At 45.5% G+C, this 23,124-nt stretch overlaps 1 protein-coding gene across 3 annotated transcripts in view; it reads right to left on the bottom strand.

The window, feature by feature from the left end:
* LOC143767631 (uncharacterized) overlaps nucleotides 1-23,124 on the bottom strand; it is an 850,082-nt gene that overhangs the window by 37,395 nt on the left and 789,563 nt on the right. For all 3 annotated transcript variants that reach the window (XM_077256068.1, XM_077256070.1, XM_077256069.1), the window contains one exon: nucleotides 19,481-19,624. In XM_077256068.1, the coding sequence (XP_077112183.1) occupies nucleotides 19,481-19,624 (144 nt within the window). The remainder of the gene's footprint in view (nucleotides 1-19,480; nucleotides 19,625-23,124) is intronic.

Below are 23,124 nucleotides of genomic sequence, written 5' to 3'. Positions count from 1 at the left end.
ACGCACGCGAAACTTAGGAGACTTAATTGTCAAAAATAGATATTCCCCTTCGGTAAATAATTGGCTCACACAAGCCCAACCAATAGGGAATCACAAATGCGGTAACTGCAAATTTTGCAGGTTAAGATACGTGGAAAATCCTATCCGTATAGGTCCTATCTGTCATACTGTCCATCAGTTAATTACGTGCAAAACCCAATTTGTTGTTTATATTATTTTTTGCCCGTGCCGGTTTTACTATATCGGCAAGACGATACGCCCGATGGTTAGTAGATTTAAGGAGCATTACACCTCAGTTTTGTCGGGCAAGGGTTGTCCCCGCTTTATTCAACATATACGTAACCATCATAAGGCCGATCCAAATGTATTACGTTTTGCTGGTATAGAAATAGTTAACAATCCCCCACGGGGAGGTGATCGCAATAAAGTCCTCTTGCAACACGAAGCAAGATGGATTTTGGAATCTAATGCACAAGGACCCTTAGGGTTAAATGACAAATTGGACATGTCCGTTTTTTTGTAAATTGTTATACTTTCTCTCTTTCGATATGCCTTTGAGTGTAATGAATTTATGATGCTTGTCAACATTATTGTTTGCACATAATTTACATTTTGTGTTTTTAAACCTCACACCTGTGAGCAATAGCGTCATGTCATTCCCTATAAAGGATGTGACGTTTTTACTATGTGCTTGTGGACCCGTGGAAGCGCATAAGCGCGAAACGGCCGTCGTCCTTTCCTTTCCTCCTTATCCTGTTTCCCGATCCCAGCCGCCTCTCCACATGACATGTATTTTATTATACAGATGAATAAAGGATTTTAAACAAGCAGTGCCGAAGGGTGAGTGCCACATCTTTTCTCGATTTTTCATGGGTAATAAGATATCTGCCTTCTGATCCATTGCGTCCTTGAGACTTGAGGAATCTTCAAAAGGGATGGAAGTCTTCTTTGTAACCTTGGCTATGGGCACATCTACTTTCGGAATCTCTTCCCAAGTCTTGATTTCTTCAGGGTTGAACGGTAGACGGCTTTTAAACTCACGCGACTCACCAACTACGTTCCGCCTCTTTCCATTCTTGAGCTATCATCCGACGAATGTGTTCGCTCACAGGAAAAACTGTCTGTTCCTGATGTGTGAGACCTCCAAACATCTGGTCTTGTCTACATCTCAGCCGTGGTTCTTCCTTTATCTGCATAGTCTCTCTTACAGCTTGAACCAGCTGCTCCGTGTCTTCCACTGGAAAATAATACTTTCTTCCTTGTTCTTGCTCTTCCTTAGGCAATTCTCCTTCTTCTTGATCTGAACCTCTAAACTCCAATTCTTCTTCTGAAGAATCGTACCGATCTTCTTGGGCTGCATCACTTCTGGGTCTCTTACGTGCCGGGCCTGGACTGGACCGACTGCTTTGAGACATTGAGGCCAAGGAATTCTGGACCTCCTCTCGGATTAGGCTCCTCATTTCCGATAATAAAGAAGGTTGCTCCTCTCTGACAATCTTAGAGATACACGAGCTGCAGAGAGCTTTATTATATGTCTCTGGAAGCTTCGTATTACATACAGAACACCTTTTAGACTTTGAAGATGCTTTTCCCGTCTTTTTTGTCAGAGGGAGGGGAGTTTGGGTGGCCTCCTTATCCTAAACATAAGAATAGGCACTGCTCAGTGTATGTGCAAATAAGAACGTCATTCTGCGCCCTGCGCACTTACCCCTGCCTCCTCACTTCTGACCTCCATATCTTCTGTTGAGGAATACACAGGGTAAGTGTGTAATCTCTTTAATCAAATAAAGGATATAGCAGCTTCTGCTGCGCTCACCCTTAGTCTCCGGCATCAGATGCGGTACGATATGCTGGCTGGACCGGACTATCCGCTGTACCGTGTCCTGCCGTCACCACAATCAAATCTTGCGCCTTATCCTCCTTCACACAGAGGAATGCAGGGCGCACTATTGCAGTATCTCCGGGTTTATATCTGAATACTTCCGCGTTCCACCTAGTGGAACGCACGCCGAATGCATCGCCTCCCCCCGGATGTGACGTCACCTTACCTTGAGACGCCACCGGAAGTGCTGTATGAACCTACTTCCGCGTTCCACCTCGTGCAACGCAAACCGCCGCCGGACCTTCTGTCATGTGGCGCCTCTTGCTGGCCTGGCGCCCGAGCCGAGAGCCTCCCACCGGGAGGAAGCGGCTCTCACCCAGGAGCTCGTCCGCTCGACTGGTCTTTAGGTAGAGGGACTCCCCACCGGGGAGTTTCTTACCTCGGGCCATCGTCGCGGGGGAAAGATATTGGCACCGCCGCACGATCCCCCGGGCCCTCCGGACTGGTAAGTTTCTGCGCTGCTCCGCGCTGCTCTGCTCTCATGTGTCCCTCCATGCAGGGACAGGAAAAACACTGAAGGAAAGGGGGTGGAGTGGGACCTTTTAACCTCTCGTGTTGTGTTTCCTGTCCCTGCAAGGAGGAGGAGGACGTCCAGCGTGCTGTCAGGGGGACGTCCTGGAAAAATGCATCAAAAACGCTGCGTGTGAACATAGCCCAAGTGGTGGAGGAACATTTTGGTCTGGGGTTAATTATTTTGCCTTGCATACAAGTCATTACCCTGGAAAGGACGTACCTTAACATATTTCCCAGCAAAATCCATTTTGTTTACATTTTGGTATGTTTTTTTGGTGCACCTGTAAAAATGACGTGAAACTTTGACAACATAGCTTACAGTTGTGACCTAGGAGTCAGAAATGCTACCAGGGGCAATCCCCATGATGTTCCTGTGTCATTTGAGCAGTGTTCCCATCATTTTCAGACATTAAAAAGGACCCCCGGGGGGAATCGCGGTAAAAATACTCAGGTTTCCCTTATATTGGGCTTGTTGCTTGGGTCGAGTACCCAAGTATTCCAATTTGCTCGATCCGAGCACCCAAGCATTTTAGTGCTCACTTATCACTAATCGGACCCAAAGAGTGGTCGTAAATGGTTGCACATCCAGTTGGAAGAATGTCTCACGTGGGGTACCACAGGGCTCTCTCCTGGGCTCTGTAATGTCCAACATCTTATCAATGATTTAGATGAAGGCATTGACGGTAAACTGATTAAAATTTGCTGATGACACAAAGCTAGGAGGAATAGCTAATACTAGAGAAGAGAGAGGATTCAAACACAAACTGGAGCAGAGGGCAGCAACTAACAGAATGGTTTTTAACAGGGAAAATGCAAAGTACTACATCTGGGCAATAAAAATTAAAAAAGCATATACAGAATGGGAGGAATAGGGCTAAGCAACAGCACATGTGAAAAAGACTTGGGTATACTAATTGATCACAGACTGAACATGAGTCAACAGTGTGATGCAGCAGCAAAAAAGGCAAATACAATTCTGGGATGCATTAACAGAAGCATACAGTCTAGATCATGTGAAGTCATTATTGCCCTCTACTCCTCTTTGGTCAGACCTCATCTGGAATACTGTGTCCAGTTTTGGGCACCACATTTTAAAAAAACGACATCAACAAACTGGAGCAAGTTCAAAGAAGAGCGACCAGAATGGTGACCGCTCTGCAAACCATGTCCTATGAGGAACGTTTACAAGATTTAGGAATGTTTAGCTGGCAAAAAAGAAGACAGAGGAAACTTAATAGCTGTCTACTAATATCTCAAGGGCTGTCACATTGTAAAAGGATCATATTTAGGGCTCATACTCACCTGCGAGAAAAATGGATGAGTCTCGCATGTCAATACCCGGCGCTGCTGCTGGCACTCAGGAGCAGAGCGTGTGGCTGCATGTATTCCAATGTGGCCGCATGCTCCGATCTGAGTGCTGGGTATTAACATGCGAGATTCAGTTTCTCACAGGTGAGTATGAGCCCTTATTCTCATTTGCACAAGGAAAGACTAGAAGCAATGGGATGAAACTGAATGGGAGGAGACACAGATTAGATATTAGAAAAAAAACTTTGACAGTGAGGGTGATCAATGAGTGGAACAGGCTGCCACAAGATGTGGTGAGTTCTCCTTCAATGGAAGTCTTCAAACAGAGGTTGGACAGACATCTGTCTGGGATGATTTAGTGAATCCTGCTTTGAACAGGGGGTTGGACAGATGACCCAGGAGGTCCCTTCCAACTCTACCATTCTATGACATTTTTTTGTGTGTGTGTGTATTTTTTTCTTCTTTTTGGATCCCATTTCTGGGCTGGCAGAGCAGCTGCAGAGGTTGTCACTGGAAGTGACTGACCTACGTTCTGAGGTTCAGCAGCAATGGCAGCTGCTGCAGACGCTTACTATGATGCTCATGACTGCATTTCCCTGGCTTATTCTAGGCTGTGTCGCCTTCAGCAGGAGAAAAGTTCAGTGAAGATTTAGGCTGGGTTCACATTGCGTTATAACAGTCCGTTAGACAGACTGCGCTACACCGCGGCATAACGCGGTGTAATGCAGTCAGTTAATGCTGCCATTAACCCCTATTATCAGGCACATCTCCAACGCATGCCATAATCAGCATGCGCTAGCGATGTGCCGTCATTCTGTGTCGGGCCCCCAGACGTGGGCTGCAGCGTTTCCGGGTCCGTCACCGCTAGTGCAGATAGAGCATCTGCGCTAGCGCGATCGCATAAAGCGATGTTTTTCGGCAATTGCATTAACACAGTCCGTTTAACGCATGCGCTAATGCAACGTGAACCTAGCCTTACAGCTAGGAATTCCACAGGTGGGCAACCGATACCAAGTGGAATGACCCGGTCATAAAAGCCAATTTTAGCAAGGCAGACCTTACAGTAGGGTTAAAAGAGTCCTTGGAGGCTGCTATGTCATTGGCTATACATGTGGACAGCATCCTGCGGGATAGATGGGTAAGACCGCCTTCTCTGGAGCCCTCTTTCCGGGACAATACTCCTGTGCCGGTAGGGGGATGGTCTGGGGGTGTACCAGTACTTGTGGAGTTAGGAGGAACGCATGCAGTTAGGAGGTGCTTCTACGTCATATGTCTCCTTTGAGATTCGCAAGAAAAAAGGGAGTGTGTTTCTTTTGTAGGGGAAACGGACATTTTATTGGGGCCTGCCCCTTGATTCCTAAGCTAAAAAAGTCTCGAGTAACCCTTGGGAGTCTGGAGTTGGATAATAAAGGGGAATGCTTGTCGCCAACCTCAAATTTTCGGTTTGCCCGGACAGCAGAGATAGTGCTAGAGAGCTGTTGTGAATTCCGTTCTCGGGCTCCCTCCTGTGGTCATGAATGGTACTTTGGTGAGTACTGTCCTTGGACTCTCTCTGGTGGCTTTGAGTGGAACTGCTGGTCCTTGAGGTTGGCTCTCTCAGCTGCCCTCGTTTATTGCTATGCTGGCCTCCCTATTTAACTCCAGTCAGATCGTTACTTCATGCCAGCTGTCAATGTCTCAGTACTGGTTCAAATCTCTCTTGGATTTCTCTGATGACCTGTCTACTCCAGCAGAAGCTAAGTCCCTGCTAGTTCATTTGTTGTTCATTGCTTTCTGAATATATTTCTTAGTACATGCTAAGTTCTAGTCCAGCTTGCTATCATAATATTTCCTTGCTAGCTGGAAGCTCTGGGGGTGCAGAATTGCACCTCCACACCGTGAGTCGGTGTGGAGGTCTTTTTGCACACTCTGCGTGGTTTTTGTAGTTTTTTGTGCTGACAGCATAGTTTCCTTTTCTATCCTCTGACTATTTAGTGAAGACTGGCCTCCTTTGCTAAAACCTGTTTCATTCCTGTGTTTGTGACTTTCCTCTTAACTCACAGTCAATATTTGTGGGGGCTGCCTTTTCCTTTGGGGAATTTCTCTGAGGCAAGGTAAGGCTTTATTTTCTATCTTTAGGGGTAGTTAGCTCTTAGGCTGTGAAGAGGCGTCTAGGGAGAGTTAGGCATGCTCCATGGCTATTTCTAGTGTGTGTGATAGGATAAGGGTTTGCGGTCAGCAGAGTTCCCACTTCCCCAGAGCTTGTCCCGATTTCTAGTTTAACCATCAGGTCATTCCGGGTGCTCCTAACCACCAGGTCCATAACAGTACAGCTGGCCAACAAAGTGTTAATGCATCTCAAAAGAGGGATAAGAGAAGTTCTGAGGCCATTTTTTTTTCTTTGCAGTGTGTTTTGTCTTTCTTTTCCCCTTAACCTCTGGGTGGTTCAGGACTCAGGTGTAGATATGGATATTCAAGGTCTGTCCTCTTGTGTGGATCAACTCACTGCAAGGGTACAAAGCATTCAAGATTATGTAGTTCAGAATCCGATGTTAGAGCCTAGAATTCCAATTCCTGATTTGTTTTCTGGGAATAGATCTAAGTTTCTGAATTTCAAAAATAATTGTAGACTGTTTCTTGCTTTGAAACCCCGCTCCTCTGGTGACACCATTCAGCAAGTAAAAATTATTATTTCTTTGTTACGTGGCGACCCTCAAGACTGGGCATTCTCCCTTGCGCCAGGAGATCCTGCATTGCTTAATATAGATGCGTTTTTTCTGGCGCTTGGATTGCTTTATGACGAACCGAATTCAGTGGATCAGGCAGAGAAAATCTTGCTGGCTCTGTGTCAGGGTCAGGATGAAGAGGGGGTATATTGCCAGAAGTTTAGAAAGTGGTCTGTGCTTACTCAATGGAATGAGTGTGCCCTGGCAGCAATTTTTAGAAAGGGTCTTTCTGAAGCCCTTAAGGATGTTATGGTGGGGTTTCCCACGCCTGCTGGTCTGAATGAATCAATGTCCTTGGCCATTCAGATTGATCGGCGTTTGCGCAAAGTTGTGCACCATTTGGCGGTGTCCTCTGAGCAGAGGCCTGAGCTTATGCAATGTGATAGGACTTTGACCAGAACTGAACGGCAAGAATACAGACGTCAGAATGGGCTGTGTTTTTACTGTGGTGACTCCACTCATGCTATCTGATTGTCCTAAGCGCACTAAGCGGTTCGCTAGGTCTGTCACCATTGGTACTGAACAGCCTAAATTTCTTTTGTCTGTTACTCTGATTTGCTCTTTGTCGTCCTACTCTGTTATGGCATTTGTGGATTCGGGCGCTGCCCTTAACTTGATGGACTTGGGAGTTTGCCAGGCGCTGTGGTTTTTCCTTGGAGCCTTTGCAGTATCCTATTCCATTAAGGGGAATTAATGCTACGCCTTTGGCCAAGAATAAACCTCAGGACTGGACTCAGTTGACCATGTGCATGGCTCCTGCACATCAGGAAGATATTCGCTTTTTGGTGTTGCATAATTTGCATGATGTGGTCGTGTTGGGTTTGCCATGGCTACAGGTTCATAATCCAGTATTGGATTGGAAATCAATGTCTGTGTCTAGTTGGGGTTGTCTAGGAGTACATGGTTATGTTCCATTGATGTCAATTTCTTCTTCCACTCCTTCTGAAGTCCCTGAGTTTTTGTCGGATTACCGGGATGTATTTGATGAGCCCAAATCCAGTGCCCTACCTCCTCATAGGGATTGTGATTGTGCTATTAATTTGATTCCTGGTAGTAAGTTTCCTAAGGGCCGACATTTCAATTTATCTGTGCCAGAACACGCCGCTATGCTGAGTTATATAAAGGAGTCCTTGGAGAAAGGGCATATTCGCCCGTCTTCGTCACCGTTGGGAGCAGGGTTCTTTTTTGTGGCCAAGAAGGATGGTTCTCTGAGACCCTGTATAGATTACCGCCTTCTCAATAAAATCACGGTCAAATTTCAGTACCCTTTGCCTCTACTGTCTGATTTGTTTGCTCGGATTAAGGGGGCTAGTTGGTTCACCAAGATAGATCTTCGAGGGGCGTATAATCTTGTGCGTATTAAACAGGGCGATGAATGGAAAACAGCATTTAATACGCCCGAGGGCCATTTTGAGTACCTGCTGATGCCATTCGGGCTTTCTAATGCTCCATCTGTGTTTCAGTCCTTTATGCATGACATCTTCCAAAAGTATCTGTATAGATTCATGATTGGATATTTGGATGATATTTTGGTCTTTTCGGATGACTGGGAGTCTCATGTGAAGCAGGTCAGAATGGTATTCCAGGTCCTTCGTGCTAATTCCTTGTTTGTGAAGGGGTCTAAATGTCTCTTCGGAGTTCAGAAGGTTTCCTTTTTGGGCTTCATTTTTTTCCCCTTCTACTATCGAGATGGATCCTGTTAAAGTTCAGGCCATTTATGATTGGACTCAACCTACATCTGTGAAGAGCCTTCAGAAATTCCTGGGCTTTGCTAATTTTTACCGTCGCTTCATCGCTAATTTTTCTAGTGTGGTTAAGCCTTTGACTGATTTGACAAAGAAAGGTGCTGATGTGGTGAATTGGTCCTCTGCGGCCGTTGAGGCTTTTCAGGAGCTGAAACGTCGTTTTTCTTCGGCCCCTGTGTTGCGTCAGCCAGATGTTTCGCTCCCTTTTCAGGTCGAGGTTGATGCTTCTGAGATTGGAGCAGGGGCTGTTTTGTCTCAAAGAAGTTCTGATGGCTCTGTGATGAAGCCATGTGCTTTCTTTTCTAGAAAGTTTTCGCCTGCTGAGCGTAATTATGAAGTTGGCAATCGGGAGTTGTTGGCTATGAAGTGGGCATTCGAGGAGTGGCGACATTGGCTTGAGCGAGCCAAGCATCGCGTGGTGGTCTTGACGGATCACAAGAATCTGACTTATCTCGAGTCTGCCAAGCGGTTGAATCCTAGACAGGCTCGATGGTCGCTGTTTTTCTCCCATTTCGATTTTGTGGTCTCATACCTTCCGGGTTCTAAGAATGTGAAGGCTGATGCCCTTTCTAGGAGTTTTGTGCCTGATTCTCCGGGAGTCCCTGAGCCGGCTGGTATTCTCAAAGAGGGGGTAATTCTGTCTGCCATCTCCCCTGATTTGCGGCGGGTGCTGCAGGAGTTTCAGGCTGATAGACCTGACCGTTGTCCAGCGGAGAAACTGTTTGTCCCTGATAGACGGACTAGTAGAGTTATTTCTGAGGTTCATTGTTCGGTGTTGGCTGGTCATCCTGGGATTTTTGGTACCAGAGATTTGGTGGCTAGGTCCTTTTGGTGGCCTTCCTTGTCACGGGATGTGCGTTCTTTTGTGCAGTCCTGTGGGACTTGTGCTCGGGCCAAGCCCTGCTGTTCTCGTGCCAGTGGGTTACTTTTGCCCTTGCCGGTCCCGAAAAGGCCCTGGACGCATGTTTCCATGGATTTTATTTCTGATCTTCCTGTCTCTCAAAGGATGTCTGTCATCTGGGTGGTTTGTGATCGCTTTTCTAAGATGGTCCATTTGGTACCCTTGCCGAAATTACCTTCCTCCTCTGATTTGGTTCCATTATTTTTTCAGCATGTGGTTCGTTTGCATGGCATTCCGGAGAACATTGTGTCTGACAGAGGTTCACAGTTGGTTTCTAGGTTTTGGCGGTCCTTTTGTGCTAAGATGGGCATTGATTTGTCTTTTTCTTCGGCTTTCCATCCTCAGACAAATGGACAAACCGAACGAACCAATCAGACCTTGGAAACCTATCTGAGATGCTTTGTTTCTGCTGATCAGGATGATTGGGTGACTTTCTTGCCATTGGCGGAGTTCGCCCTTAATAATCGGGCTAGTTCGGCTACTTTGGTTTCGCCTTTTTTTTGTAATTCTGGTTTTCATCCTCGTTTATCTTCAGGGCAGGTTGAGCCTTCTGACTGTCCTGGTGTGGAATCTGTGGTGGACAGGTTGCAGCAAATTTGGACTCACGTAGTGGACAATTTGACGTTGTCCCAGGAGAAGGCTCAAGTTTCGCTAACAGCCGTCGCTGTGTTGGTCCCCGACTTCGTGTTGGGGATTTGGTTTGGTTGTCTTCTCGTTATGTTCCTATGAAGGTTTCTTCTCCTAAGTTTAAGCCTCGTTTCATTGGTCCTTATAATATTTCGGAAATTCTCAATCCTGTGTCATTTTGTTTGGTCCTTCCAGCTTCTTTTGCCATCCATAATGTGTTCCATAGGTCGTTGTTGCGGAGATATGTGGCGCCTATGGTTCCTTCCGTTGATCCTCCTGCTCCGGTGTTGGTCGAGGGGGAGTTGGAGTATGTGGTGGAGAAGATTTTGGATTCTCGTATTTCGAGACGGAAGCTTCAGTACCTGGTTAAATGGAAGGGTTATGGTCAGGAGGATAATTCCTGGATTGTTGCCTCCGATGTCCATGCTGCCGATTTAGTTCGTGCCTTTCATTTGGCTCGTCCTGATTGGCCTGGGGGCTCTGGTGAGGGTTCGGTGACCCCTCCTTAAGGGGGAAGGGGTACTGTTGTGAATTCCGTTCTCGGGCTCCCTCCTGTGGTCATGAATGGTACTTTGGTGAGTTCTGTCCTTGGACTCCCTCTGGTGGCTTTGAGTGGAACTGCTGGTCCTTGAGGTTGGCTTTCTCAGCTGCCCTCGTTTATTGCTATGCTGGCCCTATTTAACTCCACTCAGATCGTTACTTCATGCCAGCTGTCAATGTCTCAGTACTGGTTCAGATCTCTCTTGGATTTCTCTGATGACCTGTCTACTCCAGCAGAAGCGAAGTCCCTGCTAGTTCATTTGTTATTCATTGCTTTCTGAATATATTTCTTAATACATGCTAAGTTCTAGTTCAGCTTGCTATAATGATATTTCCTTGCTAGCTGGAAGCTCTGGGGGTGCAGAGTTGCACCTCCACACCGTGAGTCGGTGTGGAGGTCTTTTTGCACACTCTGCGTGGTTTTTGTAGTTTTTTGTGCTGACCGCATAGTTGCTTGTCTATCCTCTGACTATTTAGTGAAGACTGGCCTCCTTTGCTAAAACCTGTTTCATTCCTGTGTTTGTGACTTTCCTCTTAACTCACAGTCAATATTTGTGAGGGGCTGCCTTTTCCTTTGGGGAATTTCTCTGAGGCAAGGTAAGGCTTTATTTTCTATCTTTAGGGGTAGTTAGCTCTTAGGCTGTGAAGAGGCGTCTAGGGAGAGTTAGGTACGCTCCACGGATATTTCTAGTGTGTGTGATAGGATAAGGGTTTGCGGTCAGCAGAGTTCCCACTTACCCAGAGCTTGTCCCGATTTCTAGTTTAACCATCAGGTCATTCCGGGTGCTCCTAACCACCAGGTCCATAACAGAGAGCACAACAGAATTTCAGAGTTTGTAGACAGTGGAGCTGAAGTCAAGCTGGTTGATGCTGAGTTTTCTAGAACTCATGGGCTTGCTTGCTCAACCTTAGTTAAGCTCATTACTTGGTAATGGTGGAATCCCTTACCGACATGACAAGGAAGGGGTCTGATTTTTCTAAATGATCGAATGCTGCTCAGCAGGCTTTTTCCTCCTTAAAGAGTTGTTTTGACACAGCACCTATACTCTGTCAACCGGAAGTTTCTCAACCTGTCATAGTAGAAGTGGATGCATCGGAGGTGGGGGTTGGGGCTATACTGTCACCTGGTAAATGGGGTCCATGCGCCTTCTTTTCCCAAAAATTATTATCGACTGAGAGAAATTATGACATGGGTAATAGGGAGCTTCTGGCAATTAAATTGGTGTTCCTGTAATGGCGATATTCGTTAGAGGGCCAGTCCATCTTATTACGGTTATCATGGACCACAAGAGCCTGTCATATCTTCAATTGGCTAAACGTCTCAACCCAAGGCAAGTTAGGTGGTCACTGTTTACTAGATTCAAATTTGTGGTCACTTTTCATCCAGGAGTTAAAAACACCAAGGCTAATGCTTTGTCCCATAGCTTACCAGGTGGTGGTGATCATGAGAACCTTGTCTCAATTCTACAGAAGGGAGTAGTTATTACAGCCTTGTACCCTGACATGGAGGGAGAGGTGTTGGATGCTCAAGGATATGCACCTGCCTTTCGGGGAGATTATTTGTACCATATAATTTGCGCTTAAAGCTATATAGGAACATCGTAACTCCGTGCTTGCTGGTCATCCAGAGGGTAAGGCAACCGCAGACCTCCATTCTCGTTGTTTTTGGTGGCCATGGTTGCATCGGGATGTAGTTGAACAGGTGTCTGCTTGCAGTGTTCGCGCGCGTTCTAAAGTATCGCATACCTGTCCGTCTGGTTCTCTTATTCCACTGCCCATTCCTAGTAAACCATAGACACACTAGTCCATGGATTTTATTAGTGACCTTCCGGTATTGGCAGCCAAGATGGTGTTTTGGTGGTTGTAGATAGGTTCAGTTAAATGGTGCATTTCATGGCATTACCGGGACTTCTGAACAGGGTCAGACTGGGTCACCGGGACACCTGAGAATCCTCCGGTGGGCCCCGCTCCCGCTCCCAGCCCCAGCTCCTTCATTTGTGCCTGCCCTGCATGCTCCTAGCGTGTGTCCAGCAGTGCGCACTTTATTGTATAGTTGGCACAGGCTGGCAGACTGCACAGGTGATGGGAAGTGCATGCGCAGCTCCTTCACATCACCTGCTGTCGCTGCCGGACTTCTGTAACTCTGCCAGGAGAGCTCTGGGTGCGTGCCGACCCTCACTTCAGCCAGACAAGTCAGCGGAACAGCTGACTGTGCGGCTGAGTCTGAGAGGAGACACGCACACAACAGCTATGAAGGAACAGATGAATGACCTCGGGGAGACCAAAACATCCAACACTGCGGAGACACCATCACGTGTTTCTCAACGCAGTGATCCAGAACACTGCCCCCATCCCTTATGGGAAATATGCAAACGCATGTAAAGTAAGCTGCGGAGACACCATCACGTGTTTCTCAACGCAAGCAATGAATAGCCAGGCCTTTCTCCGGGAAGGAACAACCACGGGAAGGGCAGCATCCAATAAAGGAGAATATACAATAAAGGAAGACCACCTATGCCAAGCATGGTATCCATCCACAAACAGCTGTTTCGGGGTTTTTGCCCCTCATCAGTGTGGAGTAGGAAACTGGCTATTAGGAGCAGTGCCTGGTGAAAGGCTATGAAGGAACAGATGAATGACCTCGGGGAGACCAAAACATCCAACACTGCGGAGACACCATCACGTGTTTCTCAACGCAGTGATCCAGAACACTGCCCCCATCCCTTATGGGAAATATGCAAACGCATGTAAAGTAAGCTGCGGAGACACCATCACGTGTTTCTCAACGCAAGCAATTAATAGCCAGGCCTTTCTCCGGGAAGGAACAACCACGGGAAGGGCAGCATCCAATAAAGGAGAATATCCAATAAAGGAAGACCACCTATGCCAAGCATGGTATCCATCCACAAACAGCTGTTTCGGGGTTTTTGCCCCTCATCAGTGTGGAGTAGGAAACTGGCTATTAGGAGCAGTGCCTGGTGAAAGGCTATGAAGGAACAGATGAATGACCTCGGGGAGACCAAAACATCCAACACTGCGGAGACACCATCACGTGTTTCTCAACGCAGTGATCCAGAACACTGCCCCCATCCCTTATGGGAAATATGCAAACGCATGTAAAGTAAGCTGCGGAGACACCATCACGTGTTTCTCAACGCAAGCAATGAATAGCCAGGCCTTTCTCCGGGAAGGAACAAACACGGGAAGGGCAGCATCCAATAAAGGAAGACCACCTATGCCAAGCATGGTATCCATCCACAAACAGCTGTTTCGGGGTTTTTGCCCCTCATCAGTGTGGAGTAGGAAACTGGCTATTAGGAGCAGTGCCTGGTGAAAGGCTATGAAGGAACAGATGAATGACCTCGGGGAGACCAAAACATCCAACACTGCGGAGACACCATCACGTGTTTCTCAACGCAGTGATCCAGAACACTGCCCCCATCCATTTGCCCCTCATCAGTGTGGAGTAGGAAACTGGCTATTAGGAGCAGTGCCTGGTGAAAGGCTATGAAGGAACAGATGAATGACCTCGGGGAGACCAAAACATCCAACACTGCGGAGACACCATCACGTGTTTCTCAACGCAGTGATCCAGAACACTGCCCCCATCCCTTATGGGAAATATGCAAACGCATGTAAAGTAAGCTGCGGAGACACCATCACGTGTTTCTCAACGCAAGCAATGAATAGCCAGGCCTTTCTCCGGGAAGGAACAACCACGGGAAGGGCAGCATCCAATAAAGGAGAATATCCAATAAAGGAAGACCACCTATGCCAAGCATGGTATCCATCCACAAACAGCTGTTTCGGGGTGGGATGGGGGCAGTGTTCTGGATCACTGCGTTGAGAAACACGTGATGGTGTCTCCGCAGTGTTGGATGTTTTGGTCTCCCCGAGGTCATTCATCTGTTCCTTCATAGCCTTTCACCAGGCACTGCTCCTAATAGCCAGTTTCCTACTCCACACTGATGAGGGGCAAAAACCCCGAAACAGCTGTTTGTGGATGGATACCATGCTTGGCATAGGTGGTCTTCCTTTATTGGATATTCTCCTTTATTGGATGCTGCCCTTCCCGTGGTTGTTCCTTCCCGGAGAAAGGCCTGGCTATTCATTGCTTGCGTTGAGAAACACGTGATGGTGTCTCCGCAGCTTACTTTACATACGCACACAACAGCTGACCCGCAGTCACCCGTTTCCTGTACTGTATCTCTCTGCTCCTCTTCCACAAAGCCCTGGGCAGCAGAGTAAACACTGATTGGCTGCAATTCATAGTAAACACCATAAACAGAAACAACTCAAGAACACCAAATGTACTTTTTTCTGTTCGCCACAATTCCACAAAAAAAAGCTATAGCAAGTGATGAAAACCACATCTATCCCAAAATCGTACTAACAAAAACAATGTCTCGCCCCCAACAGAAAGCTATGATACCGCTTCCCTGTGTGTAATAAAATACGCAGCAGTCGCCGTCTTCTGCCGCTGTGTCGTTCTTCTGTCTTCTTCATTGCAGTGGAATATGGCCACCAGTAAGTATTTTACTACACACACTGGACCTATATTTATGCTCTCCTGTGTGGTGCAGTATGTAGAGATGTATGTATAGATGCTTACAAACATTTACCTAATAAGGTATAAAGTGACTAGAAGATGAGTGAAGAAAAAAAAATAATTTTTATTAACATGTTAAAAACAGACAACATTATATAAAAAGACAGAAAGATGTAATAATGGGATCTCCAAAACAAGTCAGGGCATGACACTTGAAGGGTGATGGTTTTGTGATCTCACAGCAACTGGAAAGCGGCCCTATAGGCTGGTTAGGTGGACTTGCTGTAATGGATGGACACGATAAGGCGTCTCATTGTTTCCTTACACAATCCTTACCAAAAAAAAGGGAACCCTGACCAAAAGAAACGACAGTAATGATCATCCCACAAAGTGCCCAAACTGCCAAAGATTAAGTTACTAAGGCTACGTTCACATTTGCGTTGTGCGCCGCAGCGTCGGCGACGCAGCGCACAACGCAAATAAAAACGCAACACAACGCATGCAGAACGCTGGGTTTTGCGCCGCATGCGTCCTTTTTTTGGTTGATTTTGGACGCAGCAAAAATGCAACTTGCTGCGTCCTCTGCGCCCAGACGCGTGCGCCGCAGTGACGCATGCAGCGCAAAACGCAAGTTCAATGCATGTCCATGCGCCCCCATGTTAAATATTGGGGCGCATGACGCAAGTGGCGACGCTGCGGCGCCCGACGCTGCTGCGCAGACCGCAAATGTGAACGTAGACTAACACAGGCTACAGAAAAAGTGCAATAAGTTACATCTCTGCTGTGGTGTGTCTATAATCATGAGCATAAAGTACAAAGAGACCACTACATGGCAGTCAGTTATAAGGGTAGGTAAGCAGTACATGCAAGAGATGTAGAAACTAGATTAGCACATAATACAGCTGGTCGAAGACCAGTCAGAGTTTACCTGAATTTAGTAAATGAGGGCTTGGGCAGCCTGGGGAGATGATGGTGTACCGTCCTGCGCCCGACGAGCGCCGTTTCGCATGACTGCTTCTTCATAAAGGGGGGCGTGATGGAGACTAGGTAGGGGAGTAGGTTTTTATATCCTAAGGGCGGGTGTAAAGTAATTAGGAGGGCGGAGTGGTAAGCAGCAGAGGGTGGGAATGGGGAGATTGTCAATGGTCTTTGTTCGGCGCCCATCACTTTTCAAGTGTCACGCCCTGACTTGTTTTGGAGGTCCCATTATTACATCTTTCTGTCTTTTTATATAATATTATCTGTTTTTAACATTATGTTAATAAAAAAAAAAAAAATATTCACTTATCTTCTAGTCACTTCATACCTTATTAGGTAAACGTTTGTAAGCATCCATGATCGAAGTGCTATTGCCAATTTAATTGTTGGATTATGGGATTAATAAATATCTCTGTGCTTAGTAAACAGATTATCTGCAACTTTACTCTAATGGATTTCAAAGCCAGGGAACGCTCCTGGCAGTCTAAGGCATCACATTTTTTCAGACAGGGGACCTCCACCCCTTCCTCGGATACTAATAAAACTGTTAAGGAAACAATTCGACTATATAGGAATGCTCTATACAAGAAGACCAAAATATGGTGGAACAAATCCTCTCTTGAGAATTATATGAACCAACAAATTGTTCCACGTGGTTTGAGGGTACAAGTTCATCCTTCATTTGACTTTAAAGATGAGGTCCAGCTCAAGAGGTGGACCTCAGCAGCTACCACCTGCTCTTTAGATTTTATCCTATTCATTATTGACAAAAACACTCTTTCCCTAAAGAGCATTGATGAAAATGTTGAAGAATTAGAAAGGACACTAGTGAAAGACCTACCGGTGGAGATTTTGATAAAATATTAGTTGACATCAATAAAGACCTTGACAAATGGGAAAGTGAGATATCACAAAGTAAACTTAAAAAATACCAAAGAGATCTAAATGACTATGATAGTAACAAAGTATACCGTTGGCAACAGAAAAAGACAACGAGAAGACCAAACCAAGACAATTCCAAACCTGCAACATCTCACCATAGGACTCAGTCCGAATGTTCAGCTCAATCGATGTCGGACATGAATACCTTGGCAAGTGACAATGAAGCATCGAATAATGAATCAATAAGCACTAGACTCAGAAGCAATAAACGCCTACCTGACATTTTTACGAAGTCCAAATCAGCTAAAAACTTTGGAGAACACCAAAAGGTAATTAACCTATCTTCACACACTTTGTCAAATGCACAACTCAATTTATTGGAAAAAGGTCTATCTTTCTCCCCTTCATGTCATTTAGATACGTTTTCAGTGGTAAGAGATCTACATCTCTTTGCCAGAAAATTGACTTTCAAAAAATTGCACAATAAAAACATGAACCACAACATCTTAACCTCTGCCGATGAGAGAGAAGCTCTGAGAAATCTAGAAGCTCTATTGGAAGAGAACACCTTGGGAGGTCAGTAACTTTCCCCACAATTTATTTAGCAAAAGCAAAAAATTTCCCCCCATTAGCACGGTATCAGCTATAGAGGTCTTTACCAAAATTGTTACATCTGAGATAGAAACACTCCAAAAATCTCCATTCTGGGCATCCAATAAGAAACAGGAGGAGAGATTGGCTCTGGCCAAATTACAGTCTCTTCCTGACGTAGTCTTCAAACCTGCTGATAAAGGGGGAAACCTAGTCAAATGGCCAACCCCCTGTATGAAAAGCAGGCTTTGAGACTGCTAAATAAACCTGACTGCTTCAAAAAACTACTCACAAATCCCCTTTCAAATTTTCATAATCAAGCTTTTGACCAGGAAATTGTTCCTTAAAAAATGCTGGAACATGTCAAGAATCTTCATCCCAAATTGCCAACTTTATATCTGGTCCCCAAGATTAACTAAAACCTACTAGATCTGCCAGGGAAACCCATAATATCGGGCAACGGCGGCCTGTGTGAGGTAATTTGTGACTTGATTATTACCTGAAACCACTGGTAACCACTCTTCCCTCTTACATACAAGACACCACTGCAGCACTACAAAGACTAGATTATATATACCTTGAAGACCATAAGCTGATGGTAACTGCCGATGTAGAATCATTATATACTTCCATCAGGCATGAAGATGGCCTAAAAGCCGTATTGTGGTATCTTCAAATGCAACCTGGCATCCCCTCTGGCTAATTTGATTCTGGCCCTACTAGATTTTATTCTCACCCATAACGTTTTTACGTTTAATAATAAAATTTATCTACAAACCCAGGGGACCTCCATGGTAGCCTCTTGTGCTCCCTTATATGCCAACTTGTTTCTGGGGGCGTGGGAGAGGACCATTTTCCAGGGAGATGACACTGGGGAGATACAAAGCATCCAGGGATAGATGCGTTATATAGACGATATCTGTTTCATCTGGGAAGGTACGGTAGACAATTTGCATCTCCTCATGGACAAACTAAATCAAAATAATCAGAACATAAAACTAACCTACAAGTTTCGCAAGGACCTGGAATTTTTGGACCTAAAAATCTTTACAATGCCAAATGGGATGATTGCAACAGATTTATACAGAAAACCCACCTCAACCAACTCCTTTCTACACGCCACTTCTTCCCTCCCACCAGCAACCATTAAGGATATTCCAACTGGCCAATTTTTAAGAGCCAAGAGGATCTGCTCGGAAAGTGGTGACTTTGAAAAACAAGCCCTTGACTTGACAAATAGATTCTATGACAGAGGTTATAGCAAACGGTCCATCAGATTTGGCTATAACAAGGCAAAAAAAAAAAAAGAGAACAACTACTATACCCTAGGCACAAGGATGCGCGCTACCAAGATGGCCAGGTAAGATTTATTTCCTCATATCACAATCGATGGAAAGACCTAAGGCTAATACTTAATAAGCACTGGCACATCCTTATGACAGATCCGGTCTTAAAACAAGGTCTCCCTCCACATCCACTAATGGCAAAAAGAAGCCGCAATCTCAGGGATATACTGGTTCATAGCCACTATGACCCCACAACTAATTCAACATGCTCAATTCCACTACAAGGCTTCTTTCCCTGTGGCTTATGTAAAGCATGCATTACCCTAAAAATGGCCAAAAAATTTACCAATTCTGATGGATCCAAATCATTTACCATCAGAAAACATCTTGCATGCTCCACCAAAGGGGTCATATACCATGCAACTTGCCCTTGCAATTTGATATACAGTATATTGGCTTAACAACGCGGGAACTCAAAATTAGGGTGAGGGAACACATTAGAGACACAGAGAAATCTAAGACCATTGAAGATATTTCTCTACTTAAAACCCTACCCCGTCATTTTAAAACACACCACAATTCCCAATCAAGAGGCCTTATTTTTAAAGCCATAGATCAAATTGACCTGGGCATCAGAGGGGGGGGACTTAAGCAAATTATTAGCGCAACAAGAGAGTAGATGGATCTACCGCCTGAACACCATCACACCCTCTGGTCTAAATGAAAATCATGGCTTTGCTTCCTTTTTATAGGAAACACGGCCTGAACACTAACACCCTTTCTCCTGAGTGAAAATTATGATTTTGTTTCCTTCCTATAGCAGACATAGTTTCCTAGTAATAATAACAACAATCCAAGTTTTAATTGGTCGCTAGGTTTTAATTAATTCTTTTTTATCTTCTTTCCCTCTTCATCACCCCTAACTATTTATCATTTCATTTGTACATTTACCCTATCATCATTTGTAACTTACCCGTAGGTATCCTAGGCTTTCCTTTCTGGGCCACTTGTTCTCCGGAGGATTGGTGTATGGACTGTTTCTTCCTTCCTGTCTCCTGTTTTGACGCAGCCCTAATGGTCGGTTCCTGGCGGCTCTCTTCAAGAAAAATCATCCCAGCTGGGAAATAAAGTTGAGAGGACAAGAAAAGGAAATTTCTTTACACAAGGGACTTATATGGACACTCCATCATTATGTAATATTCCATCTCACAGCACCTTCACTTCATCCATGTGTTTATAATTACGGATATTATTTTATTTCATTTATTTTTTCTCCACACAATTTCTTTATCTTGCTCTCTTTTCATAATTTTCCTTTTAGCACCTTTCAAGCCCCTCCATTTCCACTCACCCATCCATATTATTACAAATATTTTTTACTAAACATATTCACCTTCAGCTTGTAAGGCCAATTCAGCACCCACCTCTTAAACCCTTCTCTTTTTTGGCCTTTAACCGCACTTAGCCTTATTTGTCCTTTTTCACACGGCGCACATAATGGCACCGGTCCTCTTTTCAAAAGATATAGTTTCCCCCTCCTTACCCTCATGATTTCCTTTTCTCCTCCTTCCTCCCATTTTACTTCCCCTTTATTTGTTGCTTACTGTTCGTCCACAGCTGCGGAGAACAGGATGAATGGAGTTGGTGGTACTATACTTTGTGTCTGTCACGCTCACAAGCCCTCTCCTTCTGGCTAGTGCGCATGCGCCGGTCTCATATTTCCACCCGAGTTCCGATCAGCGCCAGTTCCATGACACACGGTGCGCTCCACTGCGTGTCATGAGGCGCAGGATCGGGAGTCCCCTTCGCTGTGGGAGCTTTGACCAGCTGCATGCGCCATTACCACTGCCAGATACACCTCTGCAACTCCTTCACCCTCCGCACATAACCCCGCCCTCTCCTTTAACTTCACATGTGCTGGGGGTGTATCCAACTGGACCCTGGCGCCGAACAAAGACCATTGACAATCTCCCCATTCCCACCCTCTGCTTACCACTCCGCCCTCCTAGTTACTTTACACCCGCCCTTAGGATATAAAAACCTACTCCCTTACCTAGTCTCCATCACGCCCCCCTTTATGAAGAAGCAGTCATGCGAAACGGCGCTCGTCGGGCGCAGGACGTGACACCATCATCTCTCCAGGCTGCCCAAGCCCTCATTTACTAAATTTAGGTAAACTCTGACTGGTCTTCGACCAGCTGTATTATGTGCTTATCTAGTTTCTACGTCTCTTGCATGTACTGCTTACCTACCCTTATAACTGACTGCCATCTAGTAGTCTCTTTGTACTTTATTGCACTTTTTCTGTAGCCTGTGTTATTAACTTAATCTTTGGCAATTTGGGCACTTTGTGGGATGATCATTACTGTCGTTTCTTCTGGTCAGGGTTCCCCTTTTTTTGGTTAGGATTGTGTAAGGAAACAATGAGACGCCTTATCGTGTCCATCCACTATAGCAAGTCCACCTAACCACTCTATAGGGCCTCTTTCCAGTTGCTGTCAGATCACAAACTGTTAGGGTTGGCGGAACGCATATATATGGTAGTATAAACGAACTCTGTTACTTCACAGAGTCCGTTAGTAAAGAGAATGCTGTACCCTGTTAGCTTCACAGGGGAACACAGCTACTTAGTAGAGCAGATGGTGGTCATGCAGTCAAATGCAAACACGCAGCTCCTCTCCGGTGGAGCCAGAATTCTGATGGCTATACTCCAGCCCTGAATCCACTCACATGAAACTCCTCGCCGGAGGTGCCAGCATTCTAGGGGCTTATTTTAGCCGGGTCCCTGAATACACACACACATGACCTCACTGGCGCTGAGCGCATACATAAATTGACACTAGCGCATGGCCATGCGGTCATGAGAACCTTTTAAAGCTGCAGCAACTTCAGGACCTTCCAAGAAGGACCAATGGAAGACTTCCACAGAACTTGATCAGGTACATGACCTTCCTGGAGGACCAATGGAAGTTGCTGCAGTACCTGAGCATGTGGCCCTTGATCTCCAATGAGAGATCTTACCCTGGGCATGCTCAGTGTGCGCAAAGCAGGACTTAGTCCCAGAAAAGCCTGCTCGCCGCAGACCAGTGCAGGGTACAATAGCAGAGCCTGGAGAGGCAGCAGTAACCCTTTGCACAGTACCAGATTCAGTGAGACGTCTCCACTGAGCAGGCTCCACTGCGGCTGATGCAGAATGGGAGACCGCAGCAGACATGGCTTGAGATTCCCCCTGTGCAGTGGCGGGAACTCGACTCCTAACACAAACCATCACTTTTCAAGTGTCACGCCCTGACTTGTTTTGGAGGTCCCATTATTACATCATTCTGTCTTTTTATATATTATCTGTTTTTAACATTATGTTAATAAATAAATTTTTTTTTCATTCACTCATCTTCTAGTCACTTCATACTTTATTATGTAAACGTTTGTAAGCATCTATGATCGAAGTGCTATTGCCAATTTAATTGTTGGATTATGAGTTTAATGTGATTATATATATATATATATATATATATATATATATATATATATATATATATATATATATATATATATATATATATATATATACACATACACACACACTAGACTGTGGCCCGATTCTGACGCATCGGGTATTCTAGAATATGCATGTCCCCGTAGTATATGGACAATGATGATTCCAGAATTCGCGACAGACTGTGCCCGTCGCTGATTGGTCGAGGCAACCTTTATGACATCATCGTTGCCATGGCAACCATTATGACATCTACGTCGATCCTGTGCCCGTCGCTGGTGGCCTCGACCAATCAGAGACGTGGGATTTCCATTATGACATCATCGTCGCCATGCTGTGCCCGTCTCTGATTGGTCGAGGCCGCCAGGCCAGGATTTCCAGGACAGACAGACAGACAGACGGAAAAACCCTTAGACAATTTATATATATATATATATATATTGTGTATATAAAGGATCTGTCAGCTCTCCTGTGTGGTGTAGTACATAGAGGATCTGTCAGCTCTTCTGTGTGGTGTAGTATATAGAGGATCTGTCAGCTCTCCTGTGTGGTGTAGTATATAGAGGATCTGTCAGCTCTCCCGTGTGGTGTAGTATATAGAGGATCTGTCAGCTCTCCCGTGTGGTGTAGTATATAGAGGATCTGTCAGCTCTCCTGTGTGGTGTAGTACATAGAGGATCTGTCAGCTCTCCTGTGTGGTGTAGTATATAGAGGATCTGTCAGCTCTCCTGTGTGGTGTAGTATATAGAGGATCTGTCAGCTCTCCCGTGTGGTGTAGTATATAGAGGATCTGTCAGCTCTCCCGTGTGGTGTAGTATATAGAGGATCTGTCAGCTCTCCTGTGTGGTGTAGTATATAGAGGATCTGTCAGCTCTCATGTGTGGTGTGGCATATAGGATCTATACTGTGTGGTATTTTTAAACTGCATGGTGGGCCCCAAGAATGATTTTTCTCTGGTGGGCCCAAGTGTTATGATCCTGGTGGTTAGGATCACAAAAACTGATCAGCTAAGTAGACAGAATCTTAGGACAAGCTCTGGGGATGTGGGAGCTTTACTGACCGCAACCCTGATCCTATCCGCACACACTATAGGCAGCCGTGGAGCGTTCCTAAAATCCTAG

The sequence above is a fragment of the Ranitomeya variabilis genome, chromosome 4 (assembly GCF_051348905.1).
Source record: "Ranitomeya variabilis isolate aRanVar5 chromosome 4, aRanVar5.hap1, whole genome shotgun sequence".
Taxonomy (NCBI): Eukaryota; Metazoa; Chordata; class Amphibia; order Anura; family Dendrobatidae; genus Ranitomeya; species Ranitomeya variabilis.
Note: the sequence above shows the minus strand (reverse complement) of the source record. Positions and strands in the feature narration are given on the sequence as shown.